The sequence below is a fragment of the Ursus arctos genome, unplaced genomic scaffold (assembly GCF_023065955.2).
Source record: "Ursus arctos isolate Adak ecotype North America unplaced genomic scaffold, UrsArc2.0 scaffold_9, whole genome shotgun sequence".
Classification (NCBI taxonomy): Eukaryota; Metazoa; Chordata; class Mammalia; order Carnivora; family Ursidae; genus Ursus; species Ursus arctos.
Genome location: NW_026623111.1, coordinates 37809761 through 37829433, shown reverse-complemented (window position 1 = coordinate 37829433; position 19673 = coordinate 37809761). Strand labels below are relative to the sequence as shown.

General features: G+C 38.6%; 1 protein-coding gene across 6 annotated transcripts in view; it reads right to left on the bottom strand.

Moving 5' to 3' along the window:
• Nucleotides 1-19673, bottom strand: part of ATP10D (ATPase phospholipid transporting 10D (putative)) — a 104732-nt gene that overhangs the window by 67342 nt on the left and 17717 nt on the right. For 5 of the 6 annotated variants that reach the window (XM_026508835.4, XM_048211753.2, XM_044387709.3 and 2 more), the window contains 2 exons: nucleotides 9761-10087; nucleotides 7455-7649 (listed from right to left, as the gene is read on the bottom strand). In XM_026508835.4, coding sequence (XP_026364620.2) covers nucleotides 7455-7649; nucleotides 9761-10050 — 485 coding nt within the window. In that variant the 5' untranslated portion in view covers nucleotides 10051-10087. Of the gene's footprint in view, nucleotides 1-3217; nucleotides 7026-7454; nucleotides 7650-9760; nucleotides 10088-19673 lie in introns of those variants that run through there. The other variant, XM_057309871.1, reaches the window with a different exon arrangement.

Genomic DNA, 19673 nt, shown 5'->3' with positions numbered 1-19673 from the left:
TGACCAAAAAACCAACGTAAAGTTATTGAAATAATTCAGGAGAAGGATGAAGATGGTCAGAATTAAGGCCAGTAACAGCAGGGATAAACAGAAGATTAATTCAAGACATATTTGGGTTTTTTGACTTGCTACATGTTTTATGACTTACTATATCACATTTTATGACTGAACTACATGTAAAGGAGTTATCAAGCATGACTCTACAGTTTCTAACTTCTATGATGGGATAACGAATGGTGCCTTTCACCACGTCTCAAATTTTCAAAGCAACTGGTTGCATGAGAGGGCAGATAATAAACTCAGATTGGAAAGTTTTTATCTGAAGTGGGATGTGAAACCAAGGATGTGCAGCAATTTGAAGGTTCTGATCTTATGCTCATGGGTACAGATGTAAATGTGGAAGTCCTAGATACATAGAGGGCAGGTGATACCAGATAAGGACATGAGATTCCTCAGAGAAAGAGACTTCAGGATAATAAAGAAGTGGAAGGAGAACCACGGGAAAGTAATATCAGAGAAATTTAGGGAGAAGGAAACTTCAAAAAGGGAGTAATCACAGTAAAAGGAGCTGCAAAAGGGCCACGCCTACAGTATTCAGTGATTAGGATGTCTGACTATGGAAAATGCTGATACAGTGAAATTGTTGTGGGGAGTGTGAAGAAGGAAGTGAGACCTCCATGAACCAGAGAGTGAACAGAAGTTGAAGAAGTAGAATATTTCATGATGTTCAGCTATGAAAGGAAATAAGGGGTAAAAGTAGCCACTGCAATGAAAGGTAAGTCAAAGGATCAAGGATGAGATTAAGTGGACATGAACAGGAGGTGTAGGGAAGGAGTCCATGGGAAAGGTAAAGTAGAAGACAGAGCACCGAATGGGGATGTTGGCAGAGGTTATGAAGAAGCAACAAGAAATGGGATTAAGAGCACAGAGGAAAGGATTCCTATTACAATAAAGGGAGTTGCCTCTTCATCTGAGGTCAGAAGAAAGTTGGTGAAAATGTGAATGATGCACAAAGAAATCTGGGGTACATAATTCATGCTTCATGGCCTCTACTTTTTCTACGAGGAAAGCTACAAGGAAAATGTGCTAAGAATTTATAAAGGTAGGAGGAAAAGACAGACTTGACTCTTAGGGTTAGGAATTTTATTTTTCTTTCAAACGTAAGAAGTAGGATTCTTCTAAAGGACAAGTTTATTTATTCTACATTGGAACAAGATTTAAATGAAGGCCATTTCATAATTGAATTAACTTCATTTTTCCCTATTTAGAGTATACACCAGGATTTCAAAAACATACCTAATTTGCCCAACAGCTAGCTAGTTCAGGTCATTAAACATGTATGGGCCTTAATTTATGCCAGTTAGCATGTTAGGTGCTAAGAACACACAAATGGCTAATATACGGTCACTACCCTATACAAGTGATGGTTGACATCTGAAAAACAGACACAAATAGTACTTTCATAAGAGAGAGGTATGCATGCCCAGGTTACTATGGGAGCCAATAGCTGGGGTGTTTAGCCCTGGAGGAGGTGAGTCTCGAAGGATGACCAAGAGTGACTCAGGTGAAGAAAGGTGGGACAGTATCAGTCAGGTACAGGTATTCAGCAGGTACAAAGACATAGGGCAAGACAGAGCACGTGTGTGAAAGCAACTGCAAGCCAGTGACAATGCTCACTGCCACATTTAGCTCTGAAGATTTCTCACTGTGGTAGACTCAGAATGACACTATATTCCGTTACCCAATAAAGAATTAAAACCAGTAAGAGGAACTTCTTCACCCATAGCTTGAATGTTCAGCTACAATTTCTTGCATCTACTAGGTTGTTTGTGCTTCTGAACTACTCTCATTGGACAGAACACTGCTCTTACAGTCCCAACTTCAGGCAAACTTCTAGACCCATTTCACTTCTTTAAGAGTTCAAGATCACACAGCTCTGCTCCATAAGCCTTGGGAAGCACTGGGAAGGACTATTAACAGTGATCCCACTGGAGTGGGAGGTGGGAGAAGGGAAGAGGTAAGAAGGAAGGGTGGAGAATGTAAACTTCTACTTCTTGCTTTAACAAATTTAAAGAGAGAAAGACTTTGTAGAATTATGAACAAATTTTTCTCTTTGTTTTTTTTAGCATTTTCCCATAAAATGCTAAAAAAATTTATAATAAGCAAATAATGAATAATCATTGCATACAACAGCAAAGATTTATCAGATGCTCTATATTCACCAGCTGATTTAATTTTTGTATCAATGTTATGTGGTTGGTCCTATAAATGAACTATGATACCTGCCCCTCTGCCTTTACAAATCAGAAAAACTGGTTTTGGCAAGTTAAGTACCTTGCTCAAGGTCACACAGCTCTAAGTGGTCCTGGGATTTAAAACAAGGCCGGTAGCTCCAGAGCCCCTCTCTCAACAAGCAGACTTTACTCCAGCTATAGTCACTTACTGATGACCACCAAATAAAAAATGTTGTAGTTGCATATTGGAAGAGAATTTCAAGAACCATCACTTTCAAAAATATCATGCAAAAGGTTGATTACCTTAGAAGGCCACTGATATTTGGTCTCATTTTAAGAAGCATGAACTTCTATGAATTTATGAGATTCACGAATTTATGAGATAATCCTAATATGCTAACATTAGCCAGTATTTTGAAACTCCTAAAATCAACACAGTGACTTTTAAAGATCAGAAAATAATGTAGAGTCCTGGAGGAAAGGCATTGTATCTATTTTTTATTCTTCCTTTAAATCTCAATCTCTCGGTGCCTACAACAGAGTAAGGCACTCAAATTTGTTAAGTGATTAATAGTTTTGTTTTCAACACACTTCTATTATCCGTGAAACAAAACTTAAAACCTTATAAACAGCTGCTACTGAAAGGCAATCTTGAGAAAGTTAGGTTTTCCATAATAGCTCATTCCAACTTAATTGAGGTATAATAAAGTTTAAATGTTTAATTTCTGTATTAGTGTGTTATTTCCCAAGATACTTGCCCAAAGACAAGCACCATGTGAAAGACCACATATTACAAATAAGAATCAAATTATCTGCACAGAAATGTTAATCTGCTTCTTCCAAAAGCTTGTATAATTTAATGGTTTCGTACTTTCACCTTAATTTTGTTGAGGAATAATTTGTTCTCTGAAGTGATATCTTCGTATTTTACAGGAATTTAAGTTAGCATATTTACATCAACAAGGCATGGTCTTATAACCTACCTTAATTTCTTTATATCCTTATAATTTGTTCCAAGAACAATTTGGGGGGAGAAAGGTATTATTTCTTCTGCAATACCAAACAAAAGCAAATTACATAGAATAATAGATAAAAGGACAAAGAGTTACCAGATTCTATTATGAAAAGCAATCATAAAGTGGTATCTTGGGATAGACCTTAAACAATTGAATAGAATATTGCATCTTATCTTTAAGTTTATATGCAAATCACCTAAAATAGATCTAGACTATGTCCAAAAGGACACCTGCGAAAACAATTGTACCAGGTCTCCCACTATGCAATTTTAATATTTACAAGTCATACCATCTTACAAAGGAGAAAAAAAGTTGTTTTGTTTTGTTTCTAGATCTTTAAAACGAATGTTGAGAAAGTCATTGAAGAATTCTAATGAACAGAATTCAGAATCCTTCAGGTTTCAGCTTAAGTATTGCTTTATGAGATCAGCTTGCCCTAACCATTTCCTCTGTGGCTCACATAAAATGGAAGAAAATTCTATCAGGACAAGCCTTTGAGTTATTTTTCTCCCTAAAGTAAACAAAAGAAAAATTACATCATCTAGTTGAACTCTTGGTCAGTCAAAAGAGCCTTGAATTCGTTCAAAATATTCTTTTTACTAGAAATTTAGACATTGGAACCTAAAAGTCTTTTGTTCAGACTTGGTAACTAGAATAGAATAGAATCTCGAGTCTGACCAATTTAGAATTACAAACTTAAGAATTTAGAGTTTACACGAGAACATTAAAGTCAATCCAAGAAATGTACAAAATACTCTGAGATGTCAGAAGAAAGAGCGGCAGCATCTGTCTAAGGGAAACTCTCCAGTCAGCTCAGAGGCTGAAGGAGGTGCTTGCCTACTTCTGGGCTCAAAGCTCAGTCTTCTAGCTCTTCACATTTTCTCCCTTGGGGATTTAAGTCAAACCCCTCACTTCAAAATGACCTCTAAACAGACTGATCATTTCAAAATTTCTTACTACAGCCTTTCTGTCCAACCAGAACTCCTGTAACATGTTCCTATTTGCCCATGGGGCATTTCCACTGGATGCCTGTCTTGCTCTCATTTCCAGGTATGGAAGCTCTCACTTCTTGAGGTAAATTTAATGCTCCCTTTTACTATCAGTGGTAGTACTTTTATCCTCTGAAGCTCAAAAATCACAAAAGTTCACCAAATTTACTTGGGTTCTTCTTCACGGTATCTCTTCGATGAACCCCGTCCTGTACCTTGCATCTACTCCCAGTAATGCCCTGGACTGACTAGCAGAGGCAGATCTACCCTATTTGTGAAGCCTATTCCCAGGACTCGAAGAGACCAATATTCCTAAAGTACAGCTTTCACCACATTCCTTCTCTGCTCAAAAGATGGAAATGAGCAAAGGGTGGGTATGGGGGTGGGGGGGAGAGAGAGAGAGACAGACACACTCACAAACCAAGAAACAGACTCTTAACTACAGAGAACAAAGTGCTGGTTACCAGAGGGGAGGTGGGTGGGGGATGGGTGAAATCAGTGTTACGAATCAAGAAATACACTCGTGATGAGCACTGGGTGATGTATGAAGGGTTAAATCATTATATTGTACAAATGAAATTAATATTACACTGTATGCTAACTAACCAGAATTTAAATAAAAACTTAAAAAAAGAAAAGATGGAATCTGTATAGGCTGCTTTTAGACAACAGGCTTGAGCGATGGAAACCTGACCCAGGCAAAAGGGCCCACAGTGACCCCCTGGGTAATACAGAGAGACCCATCAGGCAACCCACCCCAAAATATCCATAATTCACTGAGCAACGGGCTACTTATAATTACCAAAAAAGGGAGAAATTCCATATGTCGCCAGACCTCCTCACCTTCCCCCTTTAAAAACAGGCCGCACCCACTGCCTCGTTGCAGATGGGCTCCTCTGCTGTCCTCCCTGCTGCTCCCTTGTGGTGTATTCAACAAGCCACTATCTCCTTTGTTCTGCCTCAGGTGAATTCTTTCACCACCCATGCCATGGGCTTCCAACCAATCGTCGCCCCACATTTGGGGGCCCCTGCCTGATCGGAGAGACACTGCAGATTCTCTCCCACTAAAGGAAAATATCCCTGATAGTTCATTGTTAAGTGTCAATTTCACTAGGGATGCCCAGACACTGGTTACACATGACTTCTGGGTGTGTCTGTGAGGGTTTCCGGGAGAAACTAGCCTTCAAATTGAACTGAGGAAAGCAGACGGTCCTCCCCGGCGTGGGTATCATCCAACTCCCTTGAGAACAAAAAGGCAGAGAAAAGTTGAATTTACTCTCCGCCTTCCTAACGCTTGAGCTGGGACACTGACCTTCTGACCTCAGCATCCCTGGGTTCTCAGGCTTTCAGACATGGACTGGAGTCCACACCATCAGTTCTGTGGCTCTCAGGCCTTCAAACCGCACTGCTGGCCTTCCCAAGACCGCAGCTTGCGGATACTGGGACTCCTCAGCCTCCATTATCACGTAAGCCAATTCCAGATAATAAATCTCATTCTTTTTGGTTCTCTTTCTCTGGACACCGTTCAAGGAGTAGCCTGATGTTGGAAGTCCCTCCACAGGAGGCCTCAAACTCCCTTTCTTTTCATTTCTCATTATTGCTCCTATAGCTGGTTACCCCCTCAGGCCACATCAATATACTCAGGATCCCCAGAACACTCCACAAGCCTTCCTACCCCCAATGTGGGGGGAGAAAAAGTGACATCATAAACTTGTTTGTAAATCAATTAACATATTAGATTCAGAAGTTCACACATCTGTTCTAATGATGACTTTTTAAAAAGTAGACACATTTCTCATGAAAGGGGACACCAATTAATATTACAAACTTGGTAATGCATTTTCATAAAAGTATGAAAAGTGAAAATTTCATTTTCATAAGACACGGGAAATGTGTGTGGTGCAATATTAGGCTAAAACAATTAGAATAAAAATATATGGAGTACAATCTTAATTTTGCAGAACACATACACACAATGCACACAGGACTTAAAGGAAGATAGGGCAGCGTTATAAGTAGTTGTCTCTGGATACTAGTATCGTATCTCTAATTTGTAAATGTAGATTTACAATATATAGCACAGTTCAGAACTCACCTTTACAGACTACTCCTAGCTACACAGCCTTTCTGTTTAATAAATACCGGAGATACAAGTCGCCATGACAGCAAATATGCTTTGGAAAAGACCTATTACAAATGTTTTCTGTTGCTGCAATGGGAAGAGTTTTATAAGCCTCTAGTTTTGTGTACAAAAAAAGAACACTCTTCCCCATTTTTCAGTATCCCTTTCCTCCACTAGTAGCTCTTATCTTTTTCTTCATATCCCATCTTGTTTTTCATATCCATTCACATTTTTTCATATCCCATCCTCTTCTTAATCCCAAATTGTAACAGCCAGGATTAAAAACTATCTGCTTGTTTTCCTTCTTATGAAGTTTAATTCTTTCAATTTTACTTATATATAAGTTATAGGAGCTTTTGCTTTATCAACTCCTGGAATGACAATGGCTTATAAAGATCTTTCCTGACTTATGAAAGGGTTACATCCCAATAATCTTATTGCAAGTTGAAAATACTGTAGGTGGAAAATGCATGTAATACACCTACCCCACAAAACATTATAGCGTGGCCTACCCTACCTTAAACGTGCTCGGAATGCTTACGTAAGCCTACAGTTGGGTAAAATCATCTAACACAAAATAGGCTTATTTTTATAATAAAGTGTTGAATATCTCATGTAATTTATTGGCCACTGTACTGAAAGTAAAAAAAAAAAAAAAAAAAAAAAAAAGACTGGTTCTATGGGTACAAAATGATTCATTGTTTACCCTTGTGATCAACGGGCGACTAGGAACGAGGCTCCCTGCTTCTGCCCAGCATCATGAGAATATCTTGCCATACCGCTAGCCCAGGAAAAGGTCAAAATTCAAATTTTGAAGTAAGGTTTCCACTGAATGCCTACTGCCTTTGAAACACTGTAAAGTCAAAGAATCCCAAATCAAACCATCATAAATCAGCACCATCTATACATGTTGGTCCTGCTAGGACACCTGAATTAAATTCACTGCAGGTCCTTAATAAATACTAGTTGAAAGCATCACCACCACCACCATCACCGAAAAGGGTCCTGATCACATCTAAGGGGGAAGAAAGTAACATTCTGCAGGTTTCTAAATGACACATGTGTATTACCTAGCCCAGCTCTTGTTACTTACCTACTGTAAACTTTAGTTACTAAATTGTTGATCTGTTTGTCAATTTTGTATTTTCGGTAATCTTCCAAACCATCTTTAATTGCAATAATTGTAAGGACCACCACCAGAGGCAGCATCGTAATTTCCTTTTGGAAGGCTTCTACCAAAGGCACCCAGTTCAAGACAGCTAGAAACAGGAAATATAAATTGGCGGCCCTGCAACCCAAACACACAGAGGGAAGTATTAACAAATCACATAAAAGCTGAAAGCAAAAGGGACAAAAATATCTTAAAGTACTTTCCTACATTTCCATTAGTCAATTTTCGAAGCAACAGAATAGAGAACTAGCTGAGCAACCTGTCACTCCCGTAGACATGCATTTACTGTAATAAATGAGAGGTAGTCTTTATTAAATATATAATAGTAAACATGAGTATGACAGTCTTGAGTTGTGAAAACATACGCATAACAGAAAACACTATTTTCTTTTTAAAAGCTCAAAAAACTTAAGAGGAAATTCAGTGTTAACACATCGTAGAAATAAATTTTTCAAAACCCCAACTTTCTTGCCTTCAGAAGTTAATCTCCATGTCCAAATATTAGATTCAAACAAGGCTCAAGATAAATAGAGAAGTCTGGGAGGCTTTTTTTTCCCCCTTGAGACCAACCCTTCTATTTCAGCTTGTATGTGTTTCATTTCTTCAGGAGCTTCTTCTACTCCTTTACTTTATATATGCAAATACTCCTCCACTGGCCCCTAAGGTAAATTCAAGTAGCCCATTTCCTTAAAAGAAATGTAATCCCAATCCTGCATAGCCCCTTGAGTTTTTATCACATATTTTCCTTAGTAACCATTAAATGTCTCAAAATTAATTTACCCCCATTTCTCTTTCCTCACCTCCAACTTCTTGTATTCTAAAAATTTCTTTCTTAACCCTTTTGTTACTTTTTTGGCCTCAAGTATTTCCATGTGGGCTGTATCCAAACCTACAGCACTGACCCTGAACTCTGTTCAAGTTTCAGATTCTAACTCCATCAAGAGCACTAGATTGCAAACTTCATAAAAGACAGACTCACCCATAGTATGTAAAGCCATTAATTCAGCAAACTCACATCTGTATTTTAAACATACCCCATCATTCAATAAACGTATATGCAATCTATATACAGTGAATAATGAGAATGAATATATGTAGAATGAATAATGAATGCTGAGAATCTGTATATTCACATTAGCATCTCAAACTCTCAACACATTTACAAAAAGAAAATCATCTAGCCAAGTTTCTTTTTATTCCTGTCTTTACTCTTTCTGCTAATCCTCCTGGTCATCTCAGCTCAATATGTTCATGCCATCTTTTTACTTCATTCCCTGCATCTAATCCATAATATCTGTAACAGATAATCCTTCTTTTCATTCCCATATTTTTCTAAGCTCAGGTCTTACCACGCACCAGGGTATGTCCAGCATCTCCCTAAATGTTCTCTCTGCCTTTGCTTTGTTTCTACTGTGCCAGGCAGAGGGCTCTCTTTCCAGACCCCAAGCAATGTAAGCTACTGCCTTTCTGCTTTTACTTATCATACTCCTTCCTCCATCTGAAATGTGCTTTGTGGACACCTCTGCCTTGAAAATCTCACTCGGTCTCCATAATTAAGTTCAAACGCCATTTCCTCTTCTCCTGTTCCATTATTTCTTTTCTGAGGCTTCCGTCTTACTCGGTAGCACTTAATGACACTCATCACATCCACTGTGTCTTTTCACTGTACATACATCTTGTTTCCCTTGCTAAATGGCGAACTCCATTAGGAAAGCAGCACCATTTAGATGTGCACTTCCTTCAATGCCTAAGCTCATAGGAGAGTTTCAATAAATACATATTAAACTGAGCTATGTTGTTGCTTCACCTAATAGCATTTTACATCTACTTGCTTCAGAGCTCTATTTCCCTATACGCAGCATGATCTAACAGAAAGACCATGGAAGCAAGAGCGAAAAAACTCAAGGCTACAGACCCTGGTCTGCTCCTTATCACTAGCATGACACTGGGAAAACCACAGCAACAAACTTTATTTCCTAATCTATAACAGGAAAATAACAATATCTTCTCTGGTCAAGAGAAGCATCTTACCAATTGTAAAGTGCTATGTGAATGTAAGGGCTCATCATTTCACAACAAACTCTACTAGAATCATCAAAGAAAATGTCCCAAGTCTTAGCTTACGGAACGTATAATGTTACAGAAATGAAAAATCTTATGTTAACTGAACATAAGGATGAACAACAAAGGATATGCTAAGATTTTTTTTTTCAAAAAAATAGAAGTACCTGTGAAATTGTTCAAATAAATTTCTTGGCACAAAATTTAGAAGTGTGTACTTTGTTGTTCGTATTCGGTTATTCACGTAGGTGCCAGAGAACTTTTCATACTCATCCTTGAAGGGCCGGAGGTGGGGAACAACAACCCGGTGCTTTCCTGCCAGTTTGGGAGTCTGAGAGGACTTGCCCCCGCAAGCGAGCAGAGAGGAATAGTTGTATGGCCTCTCATCGTCGTCCCTGTTTCTACTGCCCATCAGCCGTTGCCAGTGATACCTGGCCCATTGTAGACACTCAGTCATGTCCAAAATGCGGTGAGATCCAGGATATGCAGGTGATCTGGCAAAACAAACAAAACCCACTAAAACACTCCTCATAAGCTTCTGGAAAGTCTTAAAGGATAGTAAAATTAAAATTCTTTTCCATATCAAATAAATACATGACCCAATGGTTCAATGGTAGTCTTTGGAACTAGTAAATGGTATAAAATAAAAGTAGTCTTTGGAACTCCATTTTAACCAAATTTTCATTAAATAAAGCATACACCTTCTGCCTCAAGAGCCAATCATCTGACCGTTTAAGCAACAAGAGACAGCACCCAAAGGCCACTCCATGACTTGAAGCAAATGTGTATAAGTGTCTTAATTTATCTGATAATTAGTTTTCTCATCTTTGAAATGGGAATGCCACGCATGTCAGGAAATTTTTGTAAGGATTTAATGAGTAACATGTAAATTATCCAGCATAAAGCCTGATACAGAATAAGCAGTCAGTAAAATCCATTCTGTGCCGATTACAAAAATGGCCACGAATTCTTTCCATCCTTGTATGCACTACCTTTCACCCGCCAAGTGGTGGAACCCAATGGATCTGGGTTTGGCCATGAGCTTTTCTTTGGGTAATGAAACACTAGTAAACATGACACAAGTAGAGGCTTGTAAAGTACTTGTTCATGGAAGTCCCTCTTTCTCCCTTCCTCTTAAAAAGTCTGTGGCCACTAACTAACAGGGGTCTGAGTACAGGCCAGTCTACTAAATGATAAGTCCCCATGATCCACTTACCACCATTACTCTGTCAAAATATGGGTAAGGCCAATGACTACCAGCTGACCATTAACCCAACTGTGTGCCCAATGACCCAATCCAGAACAGAGATGAGTTGTCCTCAATCCATTGCCAACCCACCAAACTGTGAGTCAATAAAAACTGCACCCCCAAGTTTTGGGGTGTTTATAAAACAAAATCTAACTCTTATATGGTCTCTTCCTTATTTTCCTTATTTCCAAGCTTATTTTCCAAGAAATTCGGCCCTGCTTAGAATGTGAGCTCACTAATTTAAAAGAACACAAAAGCTAAGAGCATATTCCAAGCATTTTGCAAAGCAGTTTACATGTATTATCTTATTTAATATTTACATCAATCTTATGACACAGGTATTATTTCTATTTTTAAAAGGAGGAAACAGGGGTGGAGAATAAAGTAACTTGCTAAAATTGATATGGTTAATAAATAGGTAAGGCTGACTCAGACTCTTTCTAACAACAGTTTCTGCTTTAACTGTTAATGTGCTTCTCGGATCTTTGTATACAGAGTAGCTGGCACTTCGTAGATGCTCAGTAAAAGTCCATGCTTGGTAACAAGCATGTTGCCAAGTGTGTAGAGGACGAGGTCTAGAGGCCTTGGTTTCTATCCTTGCTTTATCAATGTCATCACATTTATTTATCCCCTTCCACTGAAGTTCATCTCTGGAGAGTCTTACTTAGTAAATCAATGAGTACGTCCTGTTAATCTGAACTGTTAACAAAATTCCCCAGACCTCATCTGGAGAAAAATGAGGTTATGTGCTAGAACCTAGGATAGGCTAGGAATACTGAGGTCATCTAAGACCTAGATCCCCTTTCTCCAAGCACTCAGGGTCTAGGTGGAGTGACAGGCATGTAAATACATAAATGCAATCTCAGGTGTAAAACGCTGTTTGAGGCACTGATGTAGTTTGGGCAAATTATTTAAGCTGGCTTCCTTCCTAAACTTCATTTTTTAAAATACATTTTTTAAAGATTTTATTTATTTGAGAAAGAGAAAGGGAGAGCATGCACAGGGAGGAGAGGGAGAGAGAGAGGGAGAAGGGAGAAGTAGACTTCCCACTGAGCAGGGAGTCCGATAAGGACACGATCCCAGGACCCTGCGATCACAACCTGAGCCCAAGGCAGATGCTTACCCAACTTAGCCATCCAGGTGCCCCTCATTCTAAGTTTATAACATGTCTATGGATTATTTTCTCTAAAATGTTATATTAATCAGAAATTAATAGTTTTCCCCTAGGAACATTAAAATTGTATCCAGCTTTCATGGATCTGAAATCATAGATCATTACCTAGGAACATTGAAGATCTGGTCCAATTACATTCTAGTAATTTTAATGAGTCAATATATTTTTTTTTTTTATTCGACAGAGATAGAGACAGCCAGCGAGAGAGGGAACACAAGCAGGGGGAGTGGGAGAGGAAGAAGCAGGCTCATAGCAGAAGAGCCTGATGTGGGGCTCGATCCCATAACGCCGGGATCACGCCCTGAGCCGAAGGCAGACGCTTAACCGCTGTGCCACCCAGGCGCCCCAATGAGTCAATATTTTTAATATTCCATTCTTGCTAGCACACTTATTTACTATACATTCGTCATTAAGCAATCCAACCAATTACAGTTATGCAGCATTACTTTATCACTGTATTGACAGAAAATAAGCTGAATTACAAATAATAATCTAAAAATCCATCAGATCTTTAAAAACTATATGATCTAAAGCAAAATAATAAAAACAAGTAAGAGCAGAAAATCCTTTTAATTGGAAGAGTACAAGAGCCTCCAAGTATGTGTATCTGTGCCTGGATATTGAACCCACAATATATAACCTCTATTACCATTGAGAGAAAATATTCATAAAGTTAGTCTTATAATTTTTTTTAAAGATTTTATTTATTCATTTGACACAGAAAGAGAGAGAGCATGAGCAGTGGGGAGAGGCAGAGGGAGAGGGAGAAACAGACTCCCCACTGAGCAGGGAGGCCGATGTGGGGCTCGATGCCAGGACCCTGAGATCATGACCTGAGCCAAAGACAGACACTTAACCATCTGAGCCACCCAGGTGCTCCAGTCTTATCAGTTTTATACTAATAATGGAAATGAGAAGGAAAAAAAAAAAACTTCTATCCTTATCAGGTCTCTGTCCTTTGGAGTCTGCTCTCTAAGACATGTGTTCATAGAGAGCTAAATCAGTAAACATCGACTGGCCAAAATAATTCTATCTTTTCAACATAATTTTTAAAAAGCCTACATCTGAAATAATATGAAGAGTCTGGTTTTCACTTCAGTGTATAAAAATAGCTTCTTAACCTGTAACTAGTAATGATAGTTTGAGTTATTAAAGTAGTTCATAACATATCCAGAAATCTCCCCCAGAATAAAGATGTAAGAAAGTGCTTTATAAATGAATCAGTAGATAATGTAAAAATACTGAACATAAGAACTAAGTGCTTTTCACGCATTTCACCCAATGCACATCAGGGGACTTATGACAAACCTCATGTTCTTCAGAGCGTTGAAATTTTATAGTATTTCTAGAAACTTTAAGTTTTCATTTGCAATTAAATTTTACTAAGACACAGGAGTGTGTATCCTTCTGGTGTCCACAATCTCAACAATAATACATTCTACTTAAATTTCAAAGTATAATTTCTTGAGAATACACACAGAAATAATTAAACAAATACAACACGTGGGAGGTGTTAACTTCTGGTAATTCATGTTGTATCTAACAAATAGACCCACCCTAGCAAAGACATTGTTTTTGTCAAACAAAAACAATCAACTTTTCATTTCACGGATCTATTCCAGAACCTTCTCTCTCCCCACTCACTCAGTTCCAAAGAGACAAATCTATGACTGGAGCACATTTCATTGCCAAAGTATCCCCACATCCACCATCCTCTGTGCCTTTTCAATGTCCTAAAACTTCTGTTAGGTGCTCTATTTACTCACATATTGTCTTCCCCCTCCCCCCACTTTCTTATTCCCAAGGGATTCTAGTGAGGATAGAATTGGGGCTGGCTTATTGTCCTTCTCAGCCATAAAATCTCTGTCCTTCTCTCCAAGGTCAGGCGGCTCATTATCTTGCAATGCCTTCCCCTCAGCACTGCCATTCTCTCCTGGAAAATGATTACTGGAGCAAAGGACTGATCTACACAAGCCAGAGCCGTTGTTAGCGTTTTCGTGGGATTGAAGAGAAAAGACCAAATGTGGTAAAAATCCTTTCAAATTTCCAGTTGAGAATTTAAACCATCTTATATTGGACAGAAATGACCAAGGATCGACTTAGTCATTCTAGTTGAAGCATTTTCAAAATTTGTCAACTGCCAGATCCATATGAAATACATTCTTTGAGGTAACTTAGGACCTACACACCCACATACATACACAGCTGAGACAAAAATTACACAACAATTCTTATCCTTATGACTTGCAGTGCATCCATTTTCTATTCTACTCTAGTCTCTCTCTCTCTCTTGCTGAGTCTCTCTCTCATTTTAATACTGGTCAAGATGCATTGAATTCGTTTCAAGGTCTACTAATATGTTGCTATACACACTTTGGAAAGACACGACGTGGTTCCACATGGGTTGAAAGAATATAAGGAAGTGAGCAGATGCACTTTCAGCCCCTGTTCTAATAGAAAGGCAGGGGAAAACAGCAACTGGACTAGAATATTTGGGGGGGGCAACACTTTTCCCACCACAGCCAGGAGCAAGTAGCCTTTTAATCTTTCTCCATCTACCCCCAGCAAAGCTAAAAATGTATTAATACATACAGAAGGCTCTGTTATTAATAATGCTCACATTAATATTCAGCAAAATTTCTTTAAGATATGAAAGGAAAGCAAATAGGAGTCATACCTCATTAAGAATCAGCATGAAACATGATATTTGAAAGCTCAGACTTTAGAGATCATTTAACCTAGAGGTCACAAACCAGCGGCCCTTAAGCAAAATTCTACTCAATGGTGTATCTCGTATCATGATTTGGCAAACACATTGTAATAATTTTTTTTGAATATAGGGCTGACATTTTAAAATAGAGATAAATTCACATAAAATATCGAAACTTCGTTTCTCTTAAAAAGAAAAAAAAGACAACCACAGAATATTGGGCATTTATTTTCACATGGTAACAAATGTCAGAAGCAGTTTACTATAGCCCCTGACCTAACTCTTCGTTTTCCAGTTCCCCTATTTTAACTGAGTGAATGAGCACTCTGTTCACCACTTTTTGACAAATCATATTCTTCCTGCTCTCCAGACTCTGGCTCGAATATCAGTTGTATTGCTTATTAGGCAGGTGACCTATGTAATTAACTTCTGCACCTCAGCTTGTTAATGAAAAAAATGAGACACCATGAAGAGTCATGGGGCACACTGAAGACAAACAATGTTCATTCTATTCCCCACTCTCACTCTCCTCTTTGGCAATTTCTCAGGTCATACAGAAGTCAAGGTTGGTAACCCTGTAAATTGGGCTGAGGTTCAAACTTTCAATATATTGCTTTTCAAATTAAATAAAGTTGTCCAACTCTAAGTAAACGTGCAGTTCAATATATCTGTTGATACATGGAAAGTAACCAGCATTAAGTAGGATACAAATAGAAGACCAAACAATCACAAAAGATAGGACATAAAATGACCTTCACACCACCTGATCTCATCCTCAACCATTCTCTCTGAAATTCACCCCAACTATGTTCACAAACTGTATTCCACTTGTGTGGTGTTTTCTAAGCTTCCCTCAATAACAGTCCCCTAGGCCCCTCCCCTGGAGATCCTGATTAAGCGGATCTAGAACGGGGCCCATGAATGTGGAATTTAATTAGTACCCAGGTGACTTATCAAGGTTGCAAAGCACAGCTTACACCCTGCATCTCCGCAAATGGTGCTTTCTGGAAGGCTGGCCAATCCTCTTACCCACTCACCACCTAGCCCCTATTCATCCTTTAGACTGTTGTAGCTTGGCCGTGGAGTGGGGGGAAATGAGGGGGATCCACACAGGAGAGACAGTAAGGCATTCCCTGCTCTGCTCCCATTATGCTCCTGAGCTTGGCTCGGTCACCACACTTGCTTCAGTGTACAGCGGGTGGCTTTGTTCTTCAAAGTCAAGGAACACATCTCATCGCTTTCCAAACTCCACAACAGAGTCTAATGCTTGGCCAAAGTTAGATCATCAACAAATGACTGCTGATCATTGACTTTGGGGAAAGGACACAAAACATCCCATTTCCTCTTTCATGATTCAGCCTGGCTTTCCTTCCATTCGAAGCAGGAGTAATAAGATCTAAGTTTGAGAAAACAGAAGTAGTCAGCTTGTGATTGCATTCATTCCACCTTTATTAATAGAAGGAATCTGCTTCTCCAAGCCTGAAAGACTCTTACAGAAAATCACTGTTTTCTTTCCTCCTGGATTTATAAGCCCAGTAAGCAGTACAGTAGTGATTAAGAGCATAGACTCTGATGCCAGACTCCGACATCAATTCCTGGCACCTCCACTTGCCGGCTAACCTTGATCAAAGGGTTGTTGTGAGGATTAAGTGAGTTAATATATGTAAAGCCCTTAGAATAGTGTGTGAACCACAGTCAAGCACTAAGTAAAGTTAACAAATGTGGTGATTATCTGGAAAATCTTCTCTCAATTAGAGTATTTATTCATAAGTAGTGAGAATTTGTATGCACAGTATTGATCCTAACAACTATATCCAAGTACTTATCTATATTTAATTTCTTAAACTGTATATAACTCATACTCAGCTTTAGCAACTTTGCTTTTCATTTAACTGGAGAGTCTGCCAGGCAACCAACCATCTGAGGATAGCGATACCTTCTAGTCAACTGTTCCCAGGGGTAAACAGAGCAACCTAGTAGACAAAACTCGAAGGAACAACTTAGTATGAAGCATTTTAGGATTTTTCAAGATCATCATTCGTAACTGTAGGATTTAGCCCACTCCAAAAAGAGCTGACTTGTCATGGGGTTCTGCTAGTACACAAAATGGTCCCATGCTTTATTTGATCTAATACTCTGCCAGTGACTGGAACACTGCCTTCAGAATTAACAGCAATTTTTTTTTAAACACAAAGAACCAAATTCAATTTGGTAAAGTTCAGTTATCATCACTTAGAACCAAAAAGAATTTTCAGATCTAGATACTTTACTTCTGAGTGAGCTATTGTCCTTAAAAGTAGAGAGGTTTAGTATTTCATTAAAAAAGAAAAAAGCCTACAGTTTACCTAGGTTTATTAAAGTCTCCATTCCTAACTTCATTTTTAGTTTAAGAGTAAACTACTACTTGTGAAAATTTGGATTACAACAAACGTTGCTGGTTAGTGACGGAAAAATACCATTAAAGATTAACTATATGAAAAGGCCTGAATGTTCCTGGGCTAAGCATGGAAACTTAAAGCCCAACATTACCCAGATACACAGTGTCAAAAAACACCTGACTCTGGACACTTTGCTTTAACTAACATTAGCATTTTACCTAGAATTTAAAAATTAATTAATATGGCCACAGAGCCTAAAGTCAAGATTCTTAACGCACGTTAACACCGGGAGAGAAGGACAGGGTATGAGAGTAACATAAACCAAACGCTGTATATATCCAACTTGCAATACTTCTTCACAGCAAGGCAATTACACACTAAAAAAAAAAAAAAAAAAAAAGCTTCATTGCAAGTAATCATTTATCACCATCATATAAATATCTATATGCATTAAAAATGTGTAAACTTTTTTATAATTGCCATAAAAATTATAAACCCATGTCACTTACGAATATTGATAGAAAAACACAATAAAGTCCAGCAAATTAAATACAATGCAAAAGAATGGCTGCTGGTCTCTAGGGGTTGACAGCAGCCTTCTAGAGACAGTCAGCAAGAAAATGGACAAGTAGGTCCTACCACTGCAAGGAACAGAGTTCTGCCAACAACGTGAGGAAGGTGGGAAGTGGATTCTTCCCCAGAGTTTTCAGATAAGAACTCAGTTTGGATAACATCCTAATTTCAGCCTTTGAGGACCTGAGCAAAGAACCAAGTCACAGTATACCTGGACTTCTGATCAATAGAACCATACTCGTCAACTGGGGTTGTTCTAAGCCACTCAATTGTGGCTGTTAAATGGCAAGAGAAAACTAATACAGAGGGCCTAAAAAGATCCCTGTATAAATAGAAAGATAATTGGCAAACGTGGAATTTCAAGTCAGTGGGAAAATGGTGACTTAACACCTCTGGAAAAAATGGTTATCCATCTTGAAAACCATATTTAAAAAATAGATTTTTATTTAAAAATATTTTAATACATTTTTAAATCAAAAAATAAATCTCCAGGTAGACTGAAAACTTAAATGTAAAAATTACAGTAAATTTACTAAAAGAAAATTCAGAATATTTTTTATTATTGTTAGCTGGGCAAAATTGTAACTTCTCTCTCGCTTAGTCAAGTGTTCGTATGGTCCGTGATAGTGAGGATGGGGGAAACCAACCCTCTGGGAATGGGAAGTGAGTTGCTACAATCTCCTCCACCACCACCACCAACAAAAACGTTGACAGTATCTATGAAAACTGAAAATACATATCACTATAGACAGAGCAACTCCATTTTGGGGAATCTTACCTATAGGTGTGGGTATATGTACAAGAATGCATACTGTAGTTTGGGGTTTGTTTATTCATTTTTTGGGTTTGGTTTCTATAGTAACAATTTTGGAAATATCATGAAAGTCCTTCAACTGTGGAACAGCTGACTACACGGCAACACATCCACATTACAGAATATTATACGTTTATTAAAAATGATATGTATCCATCCATTGACCTGGACCAATGACTATTACGTATATTTAGGGGGAAAAAAAAGGAAATGACAGAGAAATGTAAATATGAATGATCAAACATTTATAAAAAATGAATGAGGTCCAGATCAAAATGACTGATCTGGGTTCAAAGAATGGTGAGAAGGACAGCTTGGGCATAGCTGAAGTTTCACTGTAACTACCTACCAAAATCTGCAAAGGTACGTTAAGGTCTAGGACACAGCTGAGCGGGTGCGTGTGTATCAGCTCCCCGGGCCGTCAGGAAGACAGCACCAGTTAGGAGTGTTGTGCGCTGTGAGGACTGTGGAAGCTGCCAGTTCACAAGACTCTGGAACATAAGCCCACTGCCTTTCCAAATTCTTAGGCTGGAAGAGGGGCCACATGAGCATACGAGGGCACACGGGTCACTAACCAAGGGCTGTCCTGTGGACCACCGCTTCAGAGGCTTAAGCTCTCCTTCTTACTGCACTGGTGAAGCCACAACTGGCCTGGCCTTGGTTTGCTCCACATAATAACACAAACTGCCCGGATGTGTGTATGTTCACATACATTTGCAAGAACGTGGATAAAAGTATTGAATAATTCACACAAGGCTATGAATATTGGTTATGGTAAGAACACAAAGGGAGTAAAAGATGAACTTTTATTTCTTGTCTTCGTCACAGTGAAGATGTATGGATTGATAATGTTAAAAAAGTCAAGTTATGGAAGGAAGAATTTGTAATTAATAGCTACGAAGCAGCTCAATGTTGCCCTAAGCATTAGGTCTGCATGATGCTATATGATCCAATATTCCATTCAAGCTTAAAAAAAACCCATGAAGTTCTAAAAGCTACAAGAGATCAATTTGAGTCACAAAATCAATTAAGGTCAGAAATAAAGAAATATAAACAAAGCACTGCTTATGAAATAAGTACTGGGGCACCTGGATGACTTAGTCGGTTAAGCATTCGACTCTTGGGGCGCCTGGGTGGCACAGCGGTTAAGCGTCTGCCTTCGGCTCAGGGCGTGATCCCGGC